Source organism: Ahaetulla prasina, chromosome 6, assembly GCF_028640845.1.
Source record: "Ahaetulla prasina isolate Xishuangbanna chromosome 6, ASM2864084v1, whole genome shotgun sequence".
NCBI classification, from domain to species: Eukaryota; Metazoa; Chordata; class Lepidosauria; order Squamata; family Colubridae; genus Ahaetulla; species Ahaetulla prasina.
This window is the reverse complement of record NC_080544.1, coordinates 66,687,040-66,708,550: the sequence shown is the minus strand read 5'-3', so window position 1 is coordinate 66,708,550 and position 21,511 is coordinate 66,687,040. Positions and strand designations below refer to the sequence as shown.

The 21,511-nt window shown below is 35.4% G+C and overlaps 1 protein-coding gene across 1 annotated transcript; it reads right to left on the bottom strand.

Moving 5' to 3' along the window:
• Window positions 1-1,580: 1,580 nt before the first annotated feature.
• On the bottom strand, window positions 1,581-20,853 carry UBE2G2 (ubiquitin conjugating enzyme E2 G2). Its single transcript, XM_058188126.1, has 6 exons — window positions 20,649-20,853; window positions 18,079-18,114; window positions 17,955-18,000; window positions 10,674-10,792; window positions 4,261-4,401; window positions 1,581-2,422 (listed from the first exon to the last, which is right to left on the bottom strand). The coding sequence occupies exons 1-6, from the start codon at window positions 20,689-20,691 to the stop codon at window positions 2,310-2,312; spliced, it is 498 nt and encodes a 165-aa protein (XP_058044109.1). The 5' UTR covers window positions 20,692-20,853; the 3' UTR covers window positions 1,581-2,309.
• Between the last annotated feature and the right edge of the window lie 658 nt (window positions 20,854-21,511).

Genomic DNA, 21,511 nt, shown 5'->3' with positions numbered 1-21,511 from the left:
AAGGGGTGGGGAAACCAATATGATGAATATAGGTCTAATTATTTTGCCTGTTCTTGTGTCCTAACATTGCTTCCTTTGCTGGGCAGAAGAATTCTTTATATCCTTTTCATCTATTAAAGCTATAAACCCTAGGCAAACATTCTGAACAGAGGTGGAAAATGTAGATTAAAAATTACTCATGTGCCTATTACAGTAATAGTACACCTATTTTTCTCAAGAAACAAGTTTTAATGATCTTTTTAAAAAATCAGGAAACAAGCATAGTGGGGTTTTGGTTTTTTGCGATGCAGAATGTACCATCACACATTTTTGACCAAAGCCTTTTGAGTGAGGAAAGAACAGCAAGATACATCATGATATCATTCTCTAAATCTATTTCAAAATTTATTAGATAAATTATATCAGGCAAATTATACCAGATAATGAGTTTTCCTCCTTTCAAATAATCTACTGGATCATGCCTTTCCAATAGTAGGTATATTACATCATCATAAACCCGTTTAACAAAGTATAATCTAAAGCAGGGGTGTCAAACTTGCAACCCACAGGTTGGATGCATCCACGCTGGCCACCCCCACCCTTTAGTGAAGGGGAAAAAAGTTCCAATATGATGTGACGACATGAGTTTGACACCCGACCTAAAGTGAATGTGGGGTCCTTAGTGCTCTCTGAACTTGTTTGTGAATGTATCAATTAGTTTGCCTTCATTATGAAAGCATTTATTAAAGTGTTCTCATTTCAAGATGACACAGCTTCATAATATAGCAGTAGATATACTGGGAAATTGTATGGCTATCCATCTTTTCCTACTGTGTGTTTATTGAGGAAATTCATACTGAAGAGCAAGCAACATCCTGCAGGAAGCCCTGAATGAAACATTTTTACATTGTTTTAATTTTTGATTGGGAGCTGCCAGAGTTTGTTATAAGATGGGTGACTAAATGGATATTTTAAATAAATAATTATATCAATGGAATTGTCTGTATAAAAATTGTCATATGTTATTTTTTTCAGTGCTGTTGTAACTTTGAGTGGTCACTAAACAAACTGTTGCAAGTCAAGGACTACCAGTATAAGAATTACATGAAGTAAATTCAAAAAATGTATTTCATTGAATCAGTCCTTCACAGACTGCAAATCTATAAAACATTGATTTAAATGTGAAACACTGATTCGATTGAACTGAAACATTTAAGTATAGTTTAAGGCTAATTCAGTTGTTAAAGATATTCCTTACGTAATATATTTGAACTCTACATAATAACAGATGTAGAGCAATTGGCATCCTCTTAGTGTAGTGGATTGCTGCAATAAACATTAAATAGCCTTTAAAAACTTATTCATTACTGCTGCCCAACTAAATCAATGAACTGAGGATGTGTGTCTGCATGCATGTGCATTCTCTTTAATTTTACCCTCAGGAAATTACAAGAATGACTGATATTAGAAGTCAAATATTCCTTCAGCAAAGTCCATACTAAATTGTGGTCATCCTATTTCCATTAGAATTGCTGAATAGACAATATTAGATTTAAAAATTAAGTATTTATATTAGAGATTAGCTTGGAAAAAGAATAATCTTCTGCCATACATCACTTTATTGTTTCTTGTAAATATCTTGGGTGGGGCTTCCAATCAGAGAAATCAAATATTTTTAATGAATAATGCTTGTTCAACTAACACTGAGTTTATAGAAGTTATAAAGAATATCTTCATGTCCAATCATATAAAATGTTTTTAATTTAGGCAAGCAGAATGCTATAATAGAAAGTAAGATTACACTGACCACTTCTTCCCCAGGACAAATATAGTTCACTTTATTGTTAACATTTTGATGGTCAACATTCTTTTTTTTTTAGTGAAATTAAATTATGTAAATAATCCTTAAAAGGATAATTCTCATTGGTGACACATAGCTTCCACTAACAATATTTCAATACTTTTCTAAGTAGTAAGATATTCACAGATCATCTCAATCCTACTCCTCCCAAGGGTGAATGGCACTGTGATGAAAGGTAATATGATATTACAGATGTAACTGCAGTGACTTAAGTTTTTACGAATAGAAACTGATTACAGCTCTATAGTACTTGCATCCCATCTACTGGTATGTCTTAAATTGAGAAATATTTTTCTTCCAAAGTGTAAAAAGATCGATGCATGCTTATATACAGGGAGGAGCAAAAATTCACGAACAGTTTTGCAAGATTTGTTTTTTGGTACCAATTCAGAGTTCTGCAATCAGCCTCTGTCTATAAAATGTTCAACAGGAAGATTGTCAAGAGTTTCAGATGTTTTGTTTGATTTTTTTAAAGACCAAGTGATTTCTGGACAATTTGTTTGGCTATTTTGTTGAACTGTTCTCTGTCTTCTCGCCACATTTTAGAAGCATCCACATTGGCTCCACTTTCATCATTTGGTTCTAAAGTGGGAAAAATGAAAGGGTGATCAACAGGGGAAATAACATCTGCTTATAGTGTTTCTCATTAAAAGAACCACACACACTGAAGTAAAACATACATAAGGTCAAGAATTCCAAAATTTATTTCATTTCATGCATTGTTCCAAAAGTATAGAGTACAATAACTCCAGTCACTTACAACAGTACAAACTAGCAGAATCTTCTTTTTTTAGTAACTACATGAAGTTCTTTTAATTTTGATTCAGGCCCCATGCCATACTATGTCTTGGCATTACAAGTGGTCTTGATATTTGATTTCATCTGTTTATATCTATCTTCCTACATCCACATGTAAGGAGAAAAAGGAAACTTCATACTGTAGTTTGCTGAAAATGCCTTGATATTTCTTTCAAACCATTTAAAGAGGCACTTTATGTACTTAAATAACTTCCTGTAAATTCTGATTGTGCACAAACAATATGAGAATGGAAAGATCTTGAATTTTAAATATCTGTCCTACTTCCATGAGGAACAAGCAGAATATTAAGGAACTGAAACATTAGTATCCATGGAGAAATGTATGTGTAAGGAATGAAAAAAAAATCCATACTACCAGGAAAAGATTTGGAAAAAAAGAACACAGGAACTTCCTGAAGTAGTGTGTGGATAAAGACAAAAAAGCTGGAGTTGAATTCTGTTGAAACCAAGAGTCTGTTCTATTGTAGTCACTGCAGAATTCCAACTGTTCTAAATGGGTCTGCACAGAATCAGCCGTATTGCTGAAAGGAGGACCTAGTAGCCAGGGATTCTCATTACTTTGGCTAATATGACAACGATAAACTCTCCTAGACAGTTATATCTTGCCACAATAATATAACATGCAATGGTAACTTCAATATTAAAGTATATAACAGGTTACTCTGACACTCGTTCACATTTTTTGCCTTTGCAGAGCCAGGATGGGCATGGCCTGTGTGTGATGCATCCGGCCCGTGGGCCACCAGTTTGACAACCCTGGGCTACTGAGTGATTTTCAGTAAGAATTTTTGTTAATATATAAGAGTCCAAAACAGTTCAGTAATGATACTATTTTCATATTGGACTACTCAGGTTTTTTTGCTCAGAAAGAATGTCCTATTGACTATACCAGGGGTCTCCAACCTTGGCAACTTTAAGCCTGGAGAACTTCAACTCTCAGAATTCCCCAGCCAGCAGAGCTCCTAGACAATTATATCAGAGCTGGCTGGGGAATTCTGGAAGTTGAAGTCCGCCAGGCTTAAAGTTGCCAGGGTTGGAGACCCCTGGACTATACCACAGCTTCATATTAGAGCCATGTAACTATGACTCTAATACGAGTATTTTCAATAGTCGTATGAACTATGTGAAATAAGCAATTAGACATTATGGAATGTCTTTGCTGAAAATTGAGCATATACCTATTCACCTAGATATTTATTTGATTTTAAAATCCATTATTCATTTTAATTACTTTAATCAATTGTATTTTTAATATTTAAATCTATATTTATATTTTTAATGAAAAGCATTATGAAAATAATAAAATCAAATGTTTCTATTAATTGTGTTCACTTTGCAATATAAGCCAGAACCAAATATCTAAAATAAAAAGTTTCTTAATTATTTCTTTAACTTTCAAGAATGGCCCTTTAAACTTGACTTTCTAGCAGCTTAGCAAAAAAACTTCAGATTAATTCTTCATAGTGCCTAGCATTACTGAGACTAACTGTGTAACCATTGATCTAGATTAAACAAGTTGGGAGATAAAATGTTTTAGAAAAGTCTAGTAATTTGTGTTTTGTCTTCAATGCTGTCTCTATGAATGCTATCCTTTCTCATACCTGCTAGCATGCTAACCACTGACAAGAGGATTTTCTCCACACTTTGCACAGGACTCCATCGTTCTGCACTGCTCTCATAGCCCATTGGATCATCTCCAGGAGCATGGAGAATGGAAATGCAAACTCTCCCATCTGGATAAACTAAGAAGATTAAAATGGGAAGAATTTTTCAAGTTAGTGCAATATTGATTGAATAAAAATTGTTAACAGAATTATATTTTGAGACTATATTAACAACAACGAAACAAGAGTTTTACCACCAAGGACGTACCGAAGTATAAGACACACCTTAGTTTTTGGGGAGGAAAATAAGAAAAAAAGCTGATTGGCAGGTGGATCTGCCTCCAGGAATACCCCCACTCAGCTATTCCCAGAGGTGAATTTTAGCAACAGGTTCCTTGGTTGTGAGCTCTGTGCCTTGCTTTTTTTCCTGCCTCTGAAACTCAGTTTCAGAAAAACTTTTTTTTTCTGCCTCTGAAAGCCTCCGAAACAGCTTCAGAAAAAAAGCCTCTGAAGCTCTGTTTCGGGGCTTATATTCTGAAGCTTTGTTTCTGATGCTTTTTTCAGCCTCTGAAACCTCAGTTTGAGAAGCTGGGCAGGGCTACATTCGGAGTATAAGACACACCCATATTTTCACCCTCTTTTTTGGGGGAAAAAGGTGCGTCTTACACTCTGAAAAATACGGTATCTCATCTAACACATTTGTTGAGAAATCTGACAGCAATTATATACTCTTTCAATTCTAATCTAATTCTCTATAGGTTGGAGTTAAACATCACTATAACTTTCCTATATATTTTCATTTTTGTCAGAGAATGGCATTATAGTAATTTATAGCTAAGTAGCTGTTTATAGGATTAATAAAGCTGACAGATAAAAGAAGTAAAGAAGAATGTAAGACAGGGAACATGTACTAGGGCAAATACCAGTTCCATCATAAAAATAGCAAGATATCAACAAAAAAGAGGGAAGCTCTGTCTTTATGAGTTAATAAGTGTAGAATTGGCTTTGCAAAATTATGGCTGCATTTAAAATAAGTTAGCTTCAGTAAATAGTAGCAATTTGCTGATCTAGTCTGGGCTTGAAAATTAAACAGGGTCAGGCCTGGTGCATATGGTATCTGAATCAGAGAATACCAAAGAATACCATGGCTGTAGGCTAGAATAATGTGTCAAAAACATGTTGGAAGAAGGCGATGATACTTCTATACTGCTCCCAAGAAAACTGACTAAAATCATTAGAACTGAGTTCATTCTGCAAATGATTTTCCTTAATTACATTTGGAGATTTATAAATGGGATAGAACAATTATTAATGTCTAATGTTCTTCTAATGTTTATATTGTTTATTATCTTTGTTTTTAGTAACATTTACAAAATAGTATTAGCTAAAATATAGCTAAATATATTCAAAATATAAATATATATTCAAAATATATTTTGAAACACATTGTTTGCTAAAATTAACAATTAAGGGTTCACGTTGTAAAACTAAATCTCAGTGAAAAGTCCAACTGAACGTGTTTGGTGTCTATAGTAACTAGAAGTGAATGTAACATGCAAAGTGTTTTATCTTTCTTGTTTATATTTTGAATATTAACAATAAAGTCCCCCTTCAGTCAAGTTCCAACTACTAGTGATCATATTGACACATAGTTCAACAGAAGTTTCCAATAATTCTAATCTTCACTGTTGTATTTTTCTGTGGTATTATTTGTTTGATTGTGGCACTGAGGGTAGACCAAATAGTAAATAAATATTACTTATAAAATTCCTGAATTCTGAGAAAAAACTACATTTTCCACATTTAAAATTTAATATTATTTAACTTTTATACTATTATGTAACTGCAAACTATTAATTGCTATACTTAAGCTGATATGTTTGCTCCCTTTTCATAGCCCTAGGATAAAATTTAAGATAAAAGAAGGCATAGAAATTTAATAAATAAAAACCGGGTGCTTCCCTTTTAATTATTTATTTAAAATATCTGTATGGCCACTAACTTAGTACAACTCTAGCTGGCTTGCAACACATGCCTAAAGCTAAATGCTACAGTCAAACTTCAGAAAAAGGAAGAGAAAACTTTGAAAGACTTTGAAAGATTACTATATTTTTCTATGGAAGCAATGTAAGCACAGCAGGTAAAGATGTCACATTATAAAGTTCCAATGTATTTTCTAAAAAGATGTCTCTCTCTTACCATCCATCCATCCAATACCAGGGCCTGAAAGAGGAACTAGAGCAGGGGTCCTCAAACTTTTCAAACAGGGTGCCAATTCATAGTCCCTCAGACTATTGGGGGGGGGGCGGACCGGCTGGGTTGGCATGGCTAGGTGGGCATGTGGCTAGGTGGGCATGTGACTGGGTGGGCATGGCCAATTTATTTCCTGAAAGGCATTTTTATGTTTTACATCTATAGTTTTTATATAGTTTTATCTCACTGTTGTGTGCTACCCAGAGTCACCTTTGGTGAACTGCCCTCATCAGGATCTAAGGCAAAAATATTCAGAAGGACCCAAAAACTAATGCAGCTTCTATAAAAGCATTTGTAGGACTGAACTATTCATATAAAAACCTGGGTGAGATTGCATCATTGCAGATATTCAAATACCTGGGAAGGGAGTGGAGATAAAACAGCAAAGCCCATAAAAATCCTGATCTTGAGTGAGACATAGACTGGATCACCTTATTTCAGAAGGAGTTTAGTGGCATTTTTTATTTTATTGAAAACCGAAAGGCCTCATATAAACCCCTTCCTCATAATATGAACTCACTGGTTCTGACCTACAGATGGGAGGTTGAACGACTAGCCTCATGGTGCGACCGGAACAATCTGGAACTGAACACACTCAAAACCATAGAAATGATGGTAGACTTTAAGAGAAACCCTTTCCATACTTCCACCTCTTACAATACTAGACAACACAGTATCAACAGTAGAGACCTTCAAATTTCTAGGTTCTACTATATGGCAAGATCTAAAATGGACAGCTAACTTCAAAAACATCATAAAAAAAGCACAACAAAGAATGTTCTTTCTGTGCCAACTCAGAAAGCTCAAACTGCCCAAGGAGCTGCTGATACAGTTCTACAGAGGAATTATTGAGTCTGTCATTTGCACCTCTATAACTGTCTGGTTTGGTTCTGCAACCCAACAAGACAGACACAGACTTCAGAGGATAATTGGAACTGCAGAAAAAACAATAGCTACCAACCTGCTATTCCATTGAGGACCTGTATACTGCACGAGTCAAGAAAAGGGCTGTGAAAATATTTACAGACCCCTCACATCCTGGACATAAACGGTTTCAACTCCTACCCTTAAAACGACGCTATAGAGTACTGCACACCAGAACAACTAGACACAAGAACAGTTTTTTCCCCAACCCCATCACTAAACAAATAATTCCCTCAGCACTGTCAAACGATTTACTAAATTTGTACTACTATTAATCTTCTCATCGTTCCTATCACCCATCTCCTTCCACTTATGACTGTAACTTTGTTGCTTATATCCTTATGATTTATATTAATATTGATCGTTTCCTGATTGCTTATTTGTACCTTATGACTATCATTAAGTGTTGTACCTTATGATTCTTGATGAACATATCTTTTCTTTTATGTACACTGAAAGCATATGCACCAAGACAAATTCCTTGGGTGTCCAATCACACTTGGCCAATAAAAAAAAATCTAAATCTGTTCATTTTTTAAAGACTTGAAGAGAAAGATTCCATTGCTTCTTATTGTCCCTTCTCCTGGCTCAGGGGTCTGCAACCTTAAACACTCCCTCTTATCTCTCTTTCTCTAATCTTTTTCTCGCAGTCTCCCACTCACTCACTCCCATCTCTTTCTCCCTCCCTCCCTCCCTCCCTCCCTCCCTTCCATCTCTCTCTCTCTCTCTCTCTCTCTCTGTGTGTGTGTGTGTGTGTGTGTGTGTTGCTCTCTCACTCCCTGTCTCTTCTTACTCTCCAGGAAAGCCCTGCATGCTTTCCTTGGGGCTTTTTGCTACCTGTTTTTCTTTCTTCCTTTTGGAAATCCAGGCTTGCTGAGGAATGAGTGGTGGAGGCTTCCCTCTTCCCCCTCCCCCTCTCACGATCCCCTGGCCGGCTGTGGTGGGGCCGGGAGGGTGCACACAAGAGGAGGGGGGGAAGCCTCTGGTGCTCATTCGTCAGCAGTGGATTTCCAAAAGGAAGAAAGAAAAACAGGTAGAGAACAGCCCCAAGGAAAGCACACAGGGCTTTCTGAGTAAAGACACAGAGACAGGGAGAGAGAGAGAGAGAGAGAGAGAGAGAGAGAGAAGGAGAGTGAGTGTGTTACACACACACAGACACAGACACAGACACAGACATAGGGAGACTGGCTGATGGGTGAGCGTCTTTGGCGAAGGCCGAATCTGTCTCTTCCCTCCCACCCTCTATCTCTGCTGTGCAAGGCACAGCGAGAGCAGTGGGCAGACATGGAGGGGATATTGGGTCTTCCCCCTGCCCCACGCAAAAGGAAAGCCAGCCAAGCCAGCCGGGCTTCTCCTTCCCTTCTACCCTTCCCCCTGCTCCCTTCACCCACTCAATCCTACTTTGGGACAGAGGAACACGTGCTGGAAACGCATGTTGGGGCAAGTAAAGATAAGTGCAACAGCTGGGAAGGGCAGGGGCAGGGTGGGGGGCGGGGCTTAATCACCACTGCATGTGGGCTGGATAGATTGCGTTGGTGGGCCGTATTTGTCCCGCGGGCTGTAGTTTGAGGATGCCTGAACTAAAGGGATGTGGAAAGTAAAGGCCAAAGTGGTCCTAGTAATGACAGGAGCACTTGAGGATGTGACTCCTAAACTGAAAGAATGGCTCCAGAAGATTCCAGGAACATAAAGAGTTCTTTGTCTAAAAAAGTGCAGTACTACAAACAGCTAAGATACTACACAAATCCCAAGGCACTGGTAGAAGACCCAAGATTGCGGCTGACACATACCATCTATAGGATGAAAAGGGAATTTTAAAAATTATTTTTATATATACAATGATGATGTTATGTTTAATAGTTATGATATGATGTGATGTGAAGTTATTAATAGTTGATATTACTGTTTTTATTGTATTCATATATTATTAGTATAACAACTTATTGGTTTACATCATAAAAGCAAAAATATGCTGTATTGCAGTATGTGTAGTGGTAGACGTTCAGTTCCACAGCTCTCTGGAACAGCTTGCCTTTAATATCTTGCAGAAACCTAACAATGTGAGTGCCAGCCTAATTTCCAGAGAGATTATTCTGTAATAGAGAACTACAATTAAGAAACATGGCTTACAAGACCATGCCCACTTCAGCTTGCCTGTCTAGGAAACTATTAAAGATGTTGGCAACATCTGTTCCCTGGACAAGTAGAGTAGATGTTTCTATGCAGAGAAACCAATTTTGTACAACCTTTGGCGACAAGTCAACACTTTGAATTGTACCCAGAATCTTACTGGTAACCTTAGTTTTGTCTTAGTGACAAAACAGATATTATACAATTATAAGGAATTTGAAAGAGCGATCACATTTTGAACTAATTGCAGTTTTCAAAGACAATCCATCTATAGAAAATTGTAATAAACCAAGCAAGCAATATGCAGAACTTATAATGGAAAGATTATCCTGCTCTAGGTAGATCTATCACTAATGAATCAGCAAAGGATCTTGGGTTCAGTTTCAACTTACCTATCCAACAATGGTCAATAATCTAGGAGAACCTGCAACTCATGATCCTGCTCTTTCAGGAGAGTGCCATCCTTTTAGGTGTCAACATGGAGAGTTGTCAAGAGTTGTTAAGTATCAAACACAGAGAGACTGTCTCTCTCTCAGCTGCTTTTCATGCCTAAGGCAGGACTAGAACTTAGAGTTTCTTGGTTTCTAGCCTAGTGCCTTAAAACTAGGCCAAACTCACCCTATGATAAATACGTAATATATTTACTACTGGCATTTTTAAACTTTTTTCTTCAGCCTAGTTCACTTGTGGAATTACATCTTGGTTTGGAAAAAGTATTCTGAAATATAGCCAGGTGTTACATAACCTTCATCCCACATTTCTGTATGCTGCTCATCAAAGAGAAAAATATTATCAACTGTTGGATAGATGCAATTACTAAGATTAAAAATCTATTTAATTCATAGCAAAAATGAATTTACTAGTGCAGAATTACTTATCAATTAAATGTGAGCAAAACAGTTAAGCAAAATCTTTAAAAAAAAGTAAATAATTTAAAATCTACATCCTAATCGGAGTTGAAAAAGTCCATATCTCATTTAAAAAAGATTCAGATTGCCATAATTTAGGGGGAAAGCTTAAATGAATAATACTAGACTGCGTAGACTTAATAGGGTTTTTTATTGATATGAAAACACAGTGCATCATCTACTGGCAAAACTCACTGTTGGGATGAAACATTTCACATGTGAACCTCATCTTTGGAGGACTTAAAGGATAATCAAGAGGAAAACTCAGAATAGCAGGAAAAACTCCATACTCAAAACATGTGTCTTCTGGACCCCTAGAAGCAAATAAATAAATAAATAAATAATAAACAAAGAAATAAGCTTTTTAAAGTCTCGGACTATGTAATACTTTTAAATTAACAAATATTAAATTAGCTGCACACAAATGAATTATGTACAATCAGTAGCATTTCAAAGCTTTACTGTATATTAAAGGTCTGTTTTCATGTAACATTAATAGTGAAATTCATTTCCAACTTGAAATAAGAAAAAAACATTAAGGCATACCTACTCTACTGTACCACTAACTGAGAAAAAAGATATGTACTACAGGCATACAAATTGTTTCAATGTCAAAATATTTTAGCTGCAAAACATCCCATTCATACTTTACCAGAAGTATGACAATGCCCTTCCAGCTTACCAGTATTTCATCCTTGAAAAGAATCATTCTGACTGTGAAACAGAGTGCTTGGGGATAAGACCATTAGATCCTAAATATGTAACACATATTTGTTACAGTTAGATGCAAATGAGAAAAGCCCCCTAATTTGCATATGATACCATAAAAAATAAAACTGGCTATCTAAATATTAGGAAAGTGTCCTAACTAGTGACAGTCTCAGTTATCCAAAGAGAATATGCATGATTTAAATCAATGCAGCTTCTCTAAAGTATAAGACTCCTCTTATTCAAATATGGCTAGGATTAGTGCTATAAAACTCATAGGTTTCTTAGCTGGAACCACCTCTATATTGTTAATTATTTTAATAAAAATTACATAATGATCTAGTGAAATTCTGAAACATTAAGAGAACTTTGGAAGCGCTTAGATTTGAACTTTTACTGAATTCTCTCTCTTTTGGTTTAGCTTTTGCCAAATCTGAAGTACACATTTAAATAAAATACACATAACAGAAATTATCAAAAATGATAGCAAGTCTCTGCTCTCTATTGATCATCCTGCATTACGTTATCAGTTAATAGTCACAGCACAGAGTTCTGCACTAAACAGTCCCTATAGTTAATCTATAGCAATTTCATCAGACTATTTTATTTCAGGAAAGAAGCCTAAAGGAATTTAGGCTAAACTTTCTCATATCCATTACCCCTACCCTAAAACAAAAGGCTGAAGGGCTGAGAAATCAAAGCTTGTACGTTTAAGTTATAAGGAAGGTCACAACACTACATAATTGCGAGGGTGTGTTTATTTAATTATATTCAATCTGTCTCCAAGGCATGTTCCAGATTTTAGTACTTGCACGTCAAGAAATATTGCTAGCAAGTACTGAAAATGCTGCTTTGAACACACTGTTTATTCAACATGGACAAAGGTGTCAAAAGCTGCAATTTAAAAGATTTTAAATAACCAAGGCTTATAAAATAACTTTAGTAATGGCCTTATGAAAAGATGTATGCAATAAAATTTAACCCATCAAGTCGAATAATAAAAGCAACTTCAATATCATAATTAGGAAATGCAGGCTGTCCTGCCATAAGGAATGCATCCAAAATGTATGGTCAGTTTTTAAATGATTGTGTTTATATAATAAACACTAGAATATATATAAATACATTCTAGCAACTAAAATAGTTAATGGGAAAGCTTCTGAACATTTACAGCATCCACACAGGTTTCTTCAACAGTTTTATCTGTAGAGGACTATATTACTATGAGAAAAATATTACTATTGTATATAGTAATTGCACTTATATACCGCTTCACTGTGCTTTTACAGTCCTCTCTAAGCGGTTTACAGAGTCAGCATATTTCCCTCAACAATCTGGGTCCTTCATTTCATGAAGGATGGAAGGCTAGCTCTTAGGTTATACTATACTTCATTATTTTTTCCTGGTTTTTTTGCATTTCGCTAATTTCGCTTATAAATCTGCCATGTTCTCCCTTTAAGGTTTATTTTAATAAAGCCTTCATTTCTTTCACTTGGCTTTATATTTATTGCTAATATATATATTGCCAATATAGTATGTTTATACAACATAATTAAGCCCTATTCTCAAGTTCAATTTTTTTTGAGAACCTAGTGATATATAACACTGATTCCATTTTCCTACCCTGAATCTTTTAACTCTCACCATATTTCTTCTGTGGGTGTCTCCAACAGCATATCTAGATATGATTACTCTGCCCCAATAATTTATATTATTTAAATTAGCAGGGAAAAGGCCAATTTAAATCATATTTCCCACTAATTTATCTTCATATTCCTTAGGAAAATGTAAAAATATAATAAAAATAAAAGTATCTATTAAAGTACAATATATAATTTGAATATTATTTACGTAAACAGCTTTGAATCTTTATAATTCTAATTTTCTAATTTCTAATTCTATTTTTAATTCTTTCCAAGTATAGCCCAGTCCAAGGACCCCAACTTTTATCTTCTCAGCTATATCAGATATAATTGCAATTTTATTGAAGAATATATATTTGTTCAAAATAAAGCCTCACTATACTCATTTGGGTGTGCTCACTTACAAAGAGTATCTTACATTGCAGCCAGGCATGGACTATAGGCTTCTGCACACTAAGCAATTTATGATTTTCTACTTTATGTTATTTGATGTTATTGTATTCTAGTTTGGCCCACCATACAAAAGCAAAATAGAAAAAAAAAAACACCTAACCTCAACTGAAGTTCTAGTTTGCAATTATTTCATACACTGTAATTTCATCAAATATGAAACTGATATCATTTGATAGAATCTTACTACAGTATTCATTCAAGTAGATGATGTTGTTTAAAACTAAATTTATGTGGCAGAAATATTGATAATTTCACATAATTATCTTATTTTTATATTTAACATGCATTTTGTAAATACTTCTAAAAAACTAAAAGGGTAGTTTTTGGACCAACTGTCTGCAGTTTCTTTCCATCTCTTTAGGAGGGGTATGCCTCACATCCTGGAAGTCAATAACTGTAGTTTCACAATAAATTATTTTTAGTATAAAAAAATGAACTGCAAGAATTTTCATTATAAGTCAACGATATAATCTTAAATAACAAGAGACAAAATGGAACACCTCAGAATATTAGTTTTATGCAGTCATCAGATAATACATGTATCCTGGAATATACACAAAACATTTGACTACAACTTGCATTATACAAAGCTAAAATACCACTAAAGAAAATAAAAAGGTGGAGAATGTTCGTGCAATGATATACTTAAATAGGCAAACATTTACATAAACCAGTTAATGAGATAATCAGTGTTTTATGTTCATAGGAAGCTTATTTCTTCTGTTTTCATTTTATCCCACCCCTTCCACTTCCTAATGCACAAAGGGGAATTCCAAGTTGAAACAAACTCACGTATCATATAAACTAAAACATATAATTACATATCTAGATAACCTTTGGAGATATTGGATTAAAGTTGTACTTATTATTTTAAAAATTAGCTGTAGGCTAAACCAAATTCCAACAATGACCGGTGCCTACATTGTTATGATAAGGAACACTAAGATTTAAACAAATCATCAATTCCAAATCTAAACTGTTCTGATAAGAAATAGAAAAAGCATTTAGCATGAATATAATTCAATGCATTTATCTGCACACAACAGTATTCACAATCATAATCTAATTTAATAGCCAAATTTGTTGGAAGAAATATGGGTATTTATATGCTTTAGAAACTTGCATGAGATTCTAAATGCTTTAAACAAGCATCATTTACTAGATATAGAAGAAACAAATTATTAAGCAAATGATCAACAGCAACTCTGCATGATTTTTTTTTTCATAGTTTGGAAATCATTTCAAGTAAGACTATTACAGATAGTCTTCGACTTGTATTCATTTAGTGACCATTTAAAGTTACAATGACACATGGTCACATGATCAAAATTCAGCCACTTGGCATCTGACATATATTTATAATTGTTGTAATACTGTCCAGGGGTACTGTATGTGATTACTATTGGTAACCTTCCTAGCCAGCAGACAAGCAAAGCCAATGGGGAAACCCATATGTGCTTAATGACATGATTTGCTTAACAACTGTGGCAAAAAAGGTCATAAAATGGAATGTAACTCACTTAACAACTGCCTTGCATAGCAATGGAAATTTGGGGCCCAGTTGTGGTCATAAGTCAAGGACCACTTGTACAATAGTTTTGGTTTTTTAAAACTATATAGTTTTTATGCAACAGTTATATATATTCCTATTTTTTGTGTAAGCATAGTACTGTAACAATACTACATGAACTGTGTGAAGAACGTTTTATATTTCTGTTGTTTAGCTTTTTATCATTATGAATATTTTTAGAGTCTGATGTATTGTCTATGCCAGTGTTTCTCAACCTTAGCAACTTTAAGATGGGTGGACTTCAACTCCCAGAATTTCTCAAACGTAGTTGACATCCACCCACCTTAAAATTTCTAAGGTTGGGAATTCTGGGTGTTGAAGTCCACCCTTCTTAAAGTTGGTAAGGTTGCTAACCCGCATCCTGGCTAGGGAATTCTGAGAGTTGTAGTCTAGTCCTCTTACAGTTGCCAAGGTTGAAAAACATGGTCTATAGATCTTTAAATTGATTGTACCCCATTCTCTTTATATTGGCCTTTGACCATAATAGAGATTTGATTTGATTTGAATGTGCAGGTCAGCTACTTATTTATGATCTTTAATTTATTTTAGTATTTCTATAATATATTGCGCTTGTGCAATTCTAAAGCCCCACAAATACAAAAAGTCAAGAAAGAAGTCAAATGCCAAGGGAAAAATACATTTCCAAAGAGAAACCTGTGACTGCAAATCTTTCTGATCCTTACAATTTGTTTAACACTATTATTACTGCAGAGCAAATGTCCAAGTGGTCTCTTTCCTCTCTATCAACCTCTTTCAGAAAGTTGAAGATGGGAAGATATTCACTTTGCCCAGATAGACTATGAAAGAAAAACTGTGTGTTGCACCATCAGGAGGTTTCCCTGCTTGCAGATCAAACCTCCCAAGACTGTATATCTCAAGACAGCATTGCTTCCTCACAGAATGAGACTTGTAACTCTGTATTCCTAGCAAATAGAGAAGCCAGGATGATCTTCTGAAGCATCCATGTGAGTCTTGCAAAAAACATGACTTTAATGCTTCAAAGAAAGCTACTTTGTTCACACTCACATCCTTTCCAAAACATCTCTTCTAAATTCCAAAAGTGTTTTTGCAAGAAGCAACTGGACTTTTTGTTTTTCCTTGAAGACATTTTGCTTCTCATTCAAGAAGCTTCTTAAGTTCTGAATATGACCTGGATGACTGAGAATCTCCATAGACATCTCTTCCAAATGCTTCCAAAAGCCTTATTTTATATGAATTCTTGTTGATCATGTACTCCATCCACCAGTCCACTATTTATGAGTACATGTTGCTGCATTTGAATGGCCAAGAAAGGTAGGAATAGTGCTAATGAACCATCCTACAGCCAGTCATGATGAGGTTGGCAGGCTCTGAAACGGTTTTCAACTTGCTGAATGTCCTAGTCAAAAACTAAACAGGGTATGTCTGTTAAATACAGATGTGTTATTCCTTCTAGTTCAGTGGTAGTCAACCTGGTCCCTACCACCTACTAGTGGGCGTTCCAACTTTCATGGTGGGCGGTAGAGTTTTGTCCGATACTGAAGCACTTTCCTTTTTTTTAATTCAATTGACTTTTTAAAAAATTTTCATAGCATTATTTAAAAATATTTTCATTAGGTTTTCATAAAATTCCCCATGACAATTTAAATTTCTGAAAATATACTATTTGTATCACCCGTGCATAAGTTTAGTTCACGTTACGTAAGTGAAACTAAATGGCGCTATAGTGCAACCGCAAACAAAAGAGCCTCGTCCCAGAATAGCTCGTGTATCTCCCTGCACACCACCCAGCTATAACAGATAGCAGAGCTGGTAGCCAGCGCCCCCCCAAACCCAATCCACAATGCATGAGAGGCATGCACAAACAACGATACATGGCGCATTACTGTGGAACCAGTGGGCGGTTAGAAAATTTTACTACTAACAGAGATATAAACGTATAAAAGGTTGATTACCCCTGTTCCAGATCACTTGGAGTTCAAATCTGTAATTTATTATATTTTTTTCTGAAACATTTAGCAGGGCTAGATTTTAATTACATTATTTTGCAGTGGATCTGGCAAGTGTGAATCAGTAAAACAGCACTGGCCTCCTTTGTGCTACAAGGTTCAATATTATTTATTAGCATCAACGTTTACATGAACCCACAGAAGACGATTCTCTGGAGCATTGAAGTACAGTTTCATCAGTATGCTAACGATACCCTTTTTGCTGCTCTTCACCAACACATTCTAAGAAAGCAGTTGGTACCCTTCAAGTGTTGCCTAAGTTCAATAATAGCATAGATACAAAAGAATAAACTGAAATTTAATCCAGACAAAATGTAAGTGTGGTTGATTAAAAGAAATGGACACAAGTCTGTTTTGGATGGGACTGTACCATCTCCCTGAAAGAGCAGATCCATATTCAAAGAGTGTTCCCTGTCTCTTAGCTCAATGCTGAAGGCAGTTGTAGTGAGGAACACCATAAGTCATTCATGGCATTACTTTAATAACAATAAACTAAGTAACTGGTGGGATACAAAATATAAGAGACTAAAAACTATGCATTAGAAATTCGCTAAGTAATTTTATCTTTTTGTATTCAAATTGCATTTGCAATTATTATATTAGGTAGAAGAGAATACATGAATGAAGTTCTCCTTCCACATTATACATTTGTCCATGAAGATAAACTGGCATCTTCATATCTACAATACTGTATGCTATATAAGCTATTACCGGTATAATGCTTCTATAGTACTATAAACATTGAAGATTCTTTCAGACATTGCAGAGGAGTCCAATGCAAACATTTATGAACAAATAAAATCAAACCTATTTGATCAACAAATTCTACCTTTTATTATTTATTTACTTATAATTGTTAGGGCCACCAACTGTCGGTGGTTTACAAAATCTTGTCTTATTAAGACAAAAATTAGTGCATTATAGAACTATAAACTTGCAAGCATAATAGTAACTTATGTGAATAGACAGATAAACAATGTTTGAAGTGTTCTAGAAGAATTCTAAAATTTGACATTCTGATTATTAGAAAATTCACAAAGTCATTTTTTCATTTATGATGTTCAGTAGTGAAAGTCCATCCATAATTTAAATGTACACTATTCAAATAACTTACATTATCAAAGCTTCCCACTCAAAGAAATTTTCTTCATTCATAGGCCCTATTTAAAAAAAATATTATGTTAATATAGGCTTTCTAATTTCAAGATACAGGTATATTTTTAAATAGAATGTCATACCTGCTACTATGCCTTCAGGAGGATTCAAAGTCAACTCTAAAATGAAGAATAAACATTTTCAGTATTACCGTAATTTATTTATACTTCATACTTTTCAGAACATAAAAACAAACTTGTCCACGCAATTGGCCAGGAAAATTACATTACCTTGATAATTTCTGCCTAGTAATAATGGTCAAATAAGAAAAAGGGAAATATTTACAATACAAGTGAACAATACACATGGCTACATTTTAATAGGACATTCCCAAATACATTTGCAAAGGAGTGGAATGCAATGAGCACAAACTGAATCTTCCTCCATTATGCACATTATTGCACAATTACAGTGGCAGGGTAGTCTGAAAAATTCTGGAAAAGCTTCCTGCTTTTTCTCTGTGAAGTTATCTATGGTAAAAAACAACCTTTTTAGCATACTTCTATTAATTTTTATCTATCATACATATTGTTAATTGATAATTATTAGATTTGCTATTTCCTGTGAAATCTTAATAACAAATGTCTCTTTTAGGGGAAAAAAATAAAGTAGAAAGGTAGGTGAAAAAGAGAATGAGACACCAACCAAAGTGAAAAGAGGAGCTATTGCTCTCTCTAGTGGAAAAGATGCAACACCAATTCAAAAGACCATTTAATTATGACTTTATACTGAATAATCATGGCCCTCTATACATATGGACTAATGGTTAACTGATAGAATACATGACTGTCATTCATGAAGTCCTGATATTTATAGTTAATCACATTTCAAGGCAAAACTGAACAAGGTTACAATATACGGTGTTCATTGCATTCGTCAATTTCATTCTACCATTTACCTCAGAGACAGCTAAAATAGAGTTCTCCAGGTATTATTTTTGGACTAAACTTCCCATTATCCTTTACAAGACTTTATGCTGCCAAAAATCAGTAGAACATCTGGAGGCTTTCTCTTGTTTATTTACCTAGCTCTAGTTTATTTAACAAGACACTGAAACAATAAAAGAAAATTTCCTATTACAGTTATTGCTTTTACACATATATAATTTGTGTTTGTGCATATATACTTAAGAACTTGTCATGAACAATTAGAACACATGGTGAATGACACAAACTCTCCAAAGATTCAGACTAGTGAAAGATGGAAAGGACTGATTTTAGGCTAGGTTGATCTGTAATCAAAACATCAGCTGTGCTTCAATCCTGAATCAGGAAACATTGCTGGTTCAGTCACCATAGTTTACACTCTGAGGACCAGTTAATATGGGAATAATCTCTCTGTTGATTTATATGAAATGCCACTTTCTTTTTTGACATTTACCATTTGAAGCTGTCCTATACAGAGGCAGTTCAACAACCACAACCAGTTTACACATTCAATAAGAAAACATTGCAAAGTGGTTAATGAACTGTACTAATCCAGACAATTCCATATTTGTTTCCTTATGAAAAAGAAAACAGCCATTTATATACTATTAAAACTCTCTTGTACATCTGTTTGTAACCTTCAGTTGGCTGAAAGTGTGTCATAGAACTTTTTTTTTGTTCTATGTACTTCAAATGGGTAAACTTACAGAATGTGTCCAAAAACAGGGGTCCATGATTCCCATGGAATTTAAATTTTAAGGATTTTCAGATGATTTTTATTGGTCCCTGCTACACGACTGGACTGCCATGCAGCAACACCATAGTCTGCTGCTTTCACATGACTATGATTTCCAACACTTCCTGCCAGCTTCCCACAAGCAAAGTCATTGGAGAATAAGCTAACAGGTAGTTTGGGAGTAGCTCCTGCTCCTGGTGCATTTTTTGTTTAATCAAGTACTTCAAATCCACGAACTTAAAGAATACATAAAACATCTAGGGTCCGTTACTGCTGTGAAACTCATGATCTCATAGGTTGTCTAGTTTTCAGATAAATTTGTATATGAAAAAAATTACACTTAAAGAAGGTAACACATACTAAACTGAACATATCACACACTATCTTTCAGGCTCAAATGTTGCAATCAAGCTGGTTAAAATCTTCCAAGTGACTCTGACCTAATGACATTTATTCTATCACTCAGACCAGAGGCAGAAGAATATTGTCCTCTAGTGTTAAATCCTGATCAGATCCAGAAAGAGAATTTCTGGCTGAGAACCACAATCACAGGATTTTTTCCGGCTTAATTCTCCACCAGCCTTCTATTTTGTTTCTCAGTTCAATACTTGGCAACAGGCTGGCTGGGGAATTATGACATCTGAAGTCTACACATTTGAAAATTGTCAAGTTTGAAAAACATTCCTCCAGTTTAAAATTTGACCAAGCAAATGGGGGTTGTGTGTGATATTTGAAAGAGGAGCGACAGCCCAAACCAGTCAAGGCCGCCTCCTGCTCTCCCATAGCAGCCTTCTCGTCTATACTAATACACGCAACCACCGACCCCCTTTCTCCGCCGTCCCAGGTAAAACCGTCGTAAGGACATTTCCTCGGGCCCAGGAGGAGTCAAATGCATGACCGGTCTAGAAAAACAGCCGGCGTCACCTGAGGGGCAGTCAATCCACCCCGATCTCTCTGTTTCCGCACACTACTACAAATCCTAACTACTCACGCTTGTACTCCGCCATTAAGCGCTTGAGCGCCGTGCCCGCCATGGCTCAGGTAGCCTGGAGGAAGCCCAGTCGCCCTTCTAACTTGGCCGTTTTGGTTGTTTTCCTGCCTAGCTTGTCCGAAGCGCTACTTCCGGGCGGCTTTTACCGAAAAAAAACCCGAGACCAACCACAACCGAAATCTAGTCCCTCTCGCTTCGCAATCAGCATGCAGAGCTACAAAACGTGTAGAGTGATCCATAGTAGCTGAACTTCATAGGCTTTGTTGCTATGGGGAAAAAACGGAATTGGGACCACCTGAGAAATATAAATGTTCTAGTTTCACTGAAGAATTGGCGAGTAATATTTCCTCCCTTCTGTCTTGGTATTTGCATAAGAGCACAAAAGTGCCTATCGTTCCTGTCCTATTGTTCCCTTCATCATATCAAATTGATATTGTTGATGCATATATGCTTTTTTACATTAATGTATATATTTTCTTCAAAATATGTTGTTTTATCTATGACAATTATTTGTGTATACTGTTGTGACAAAAAGAAATAAAAAAAATACCCATCTACAAAATGCACTTATCTCTATAAGGAAGCATATGACAGACATTTGTTTCTCCAATAGGCGTGTCTAGACAGGGCAGGAGCTTCGTAATTTTGAAAGAAGTCTTTCCCGTCTCTGAATGAAACTAATTTCTAGTCCTGTTCTCGAAATTTACTATGGTAGACTGTTAGTTCAAACAGTTCATGTATTCATTAATCCTGTCGCCCTCGAACCCAATATTTGTCGAAAATGACTCCACGTTTATCCGCTGTGTTGTTGGCCTCTAATTGGGTAATGAAATATCTGCAAGCGAACCAGAGAACACAAAGGA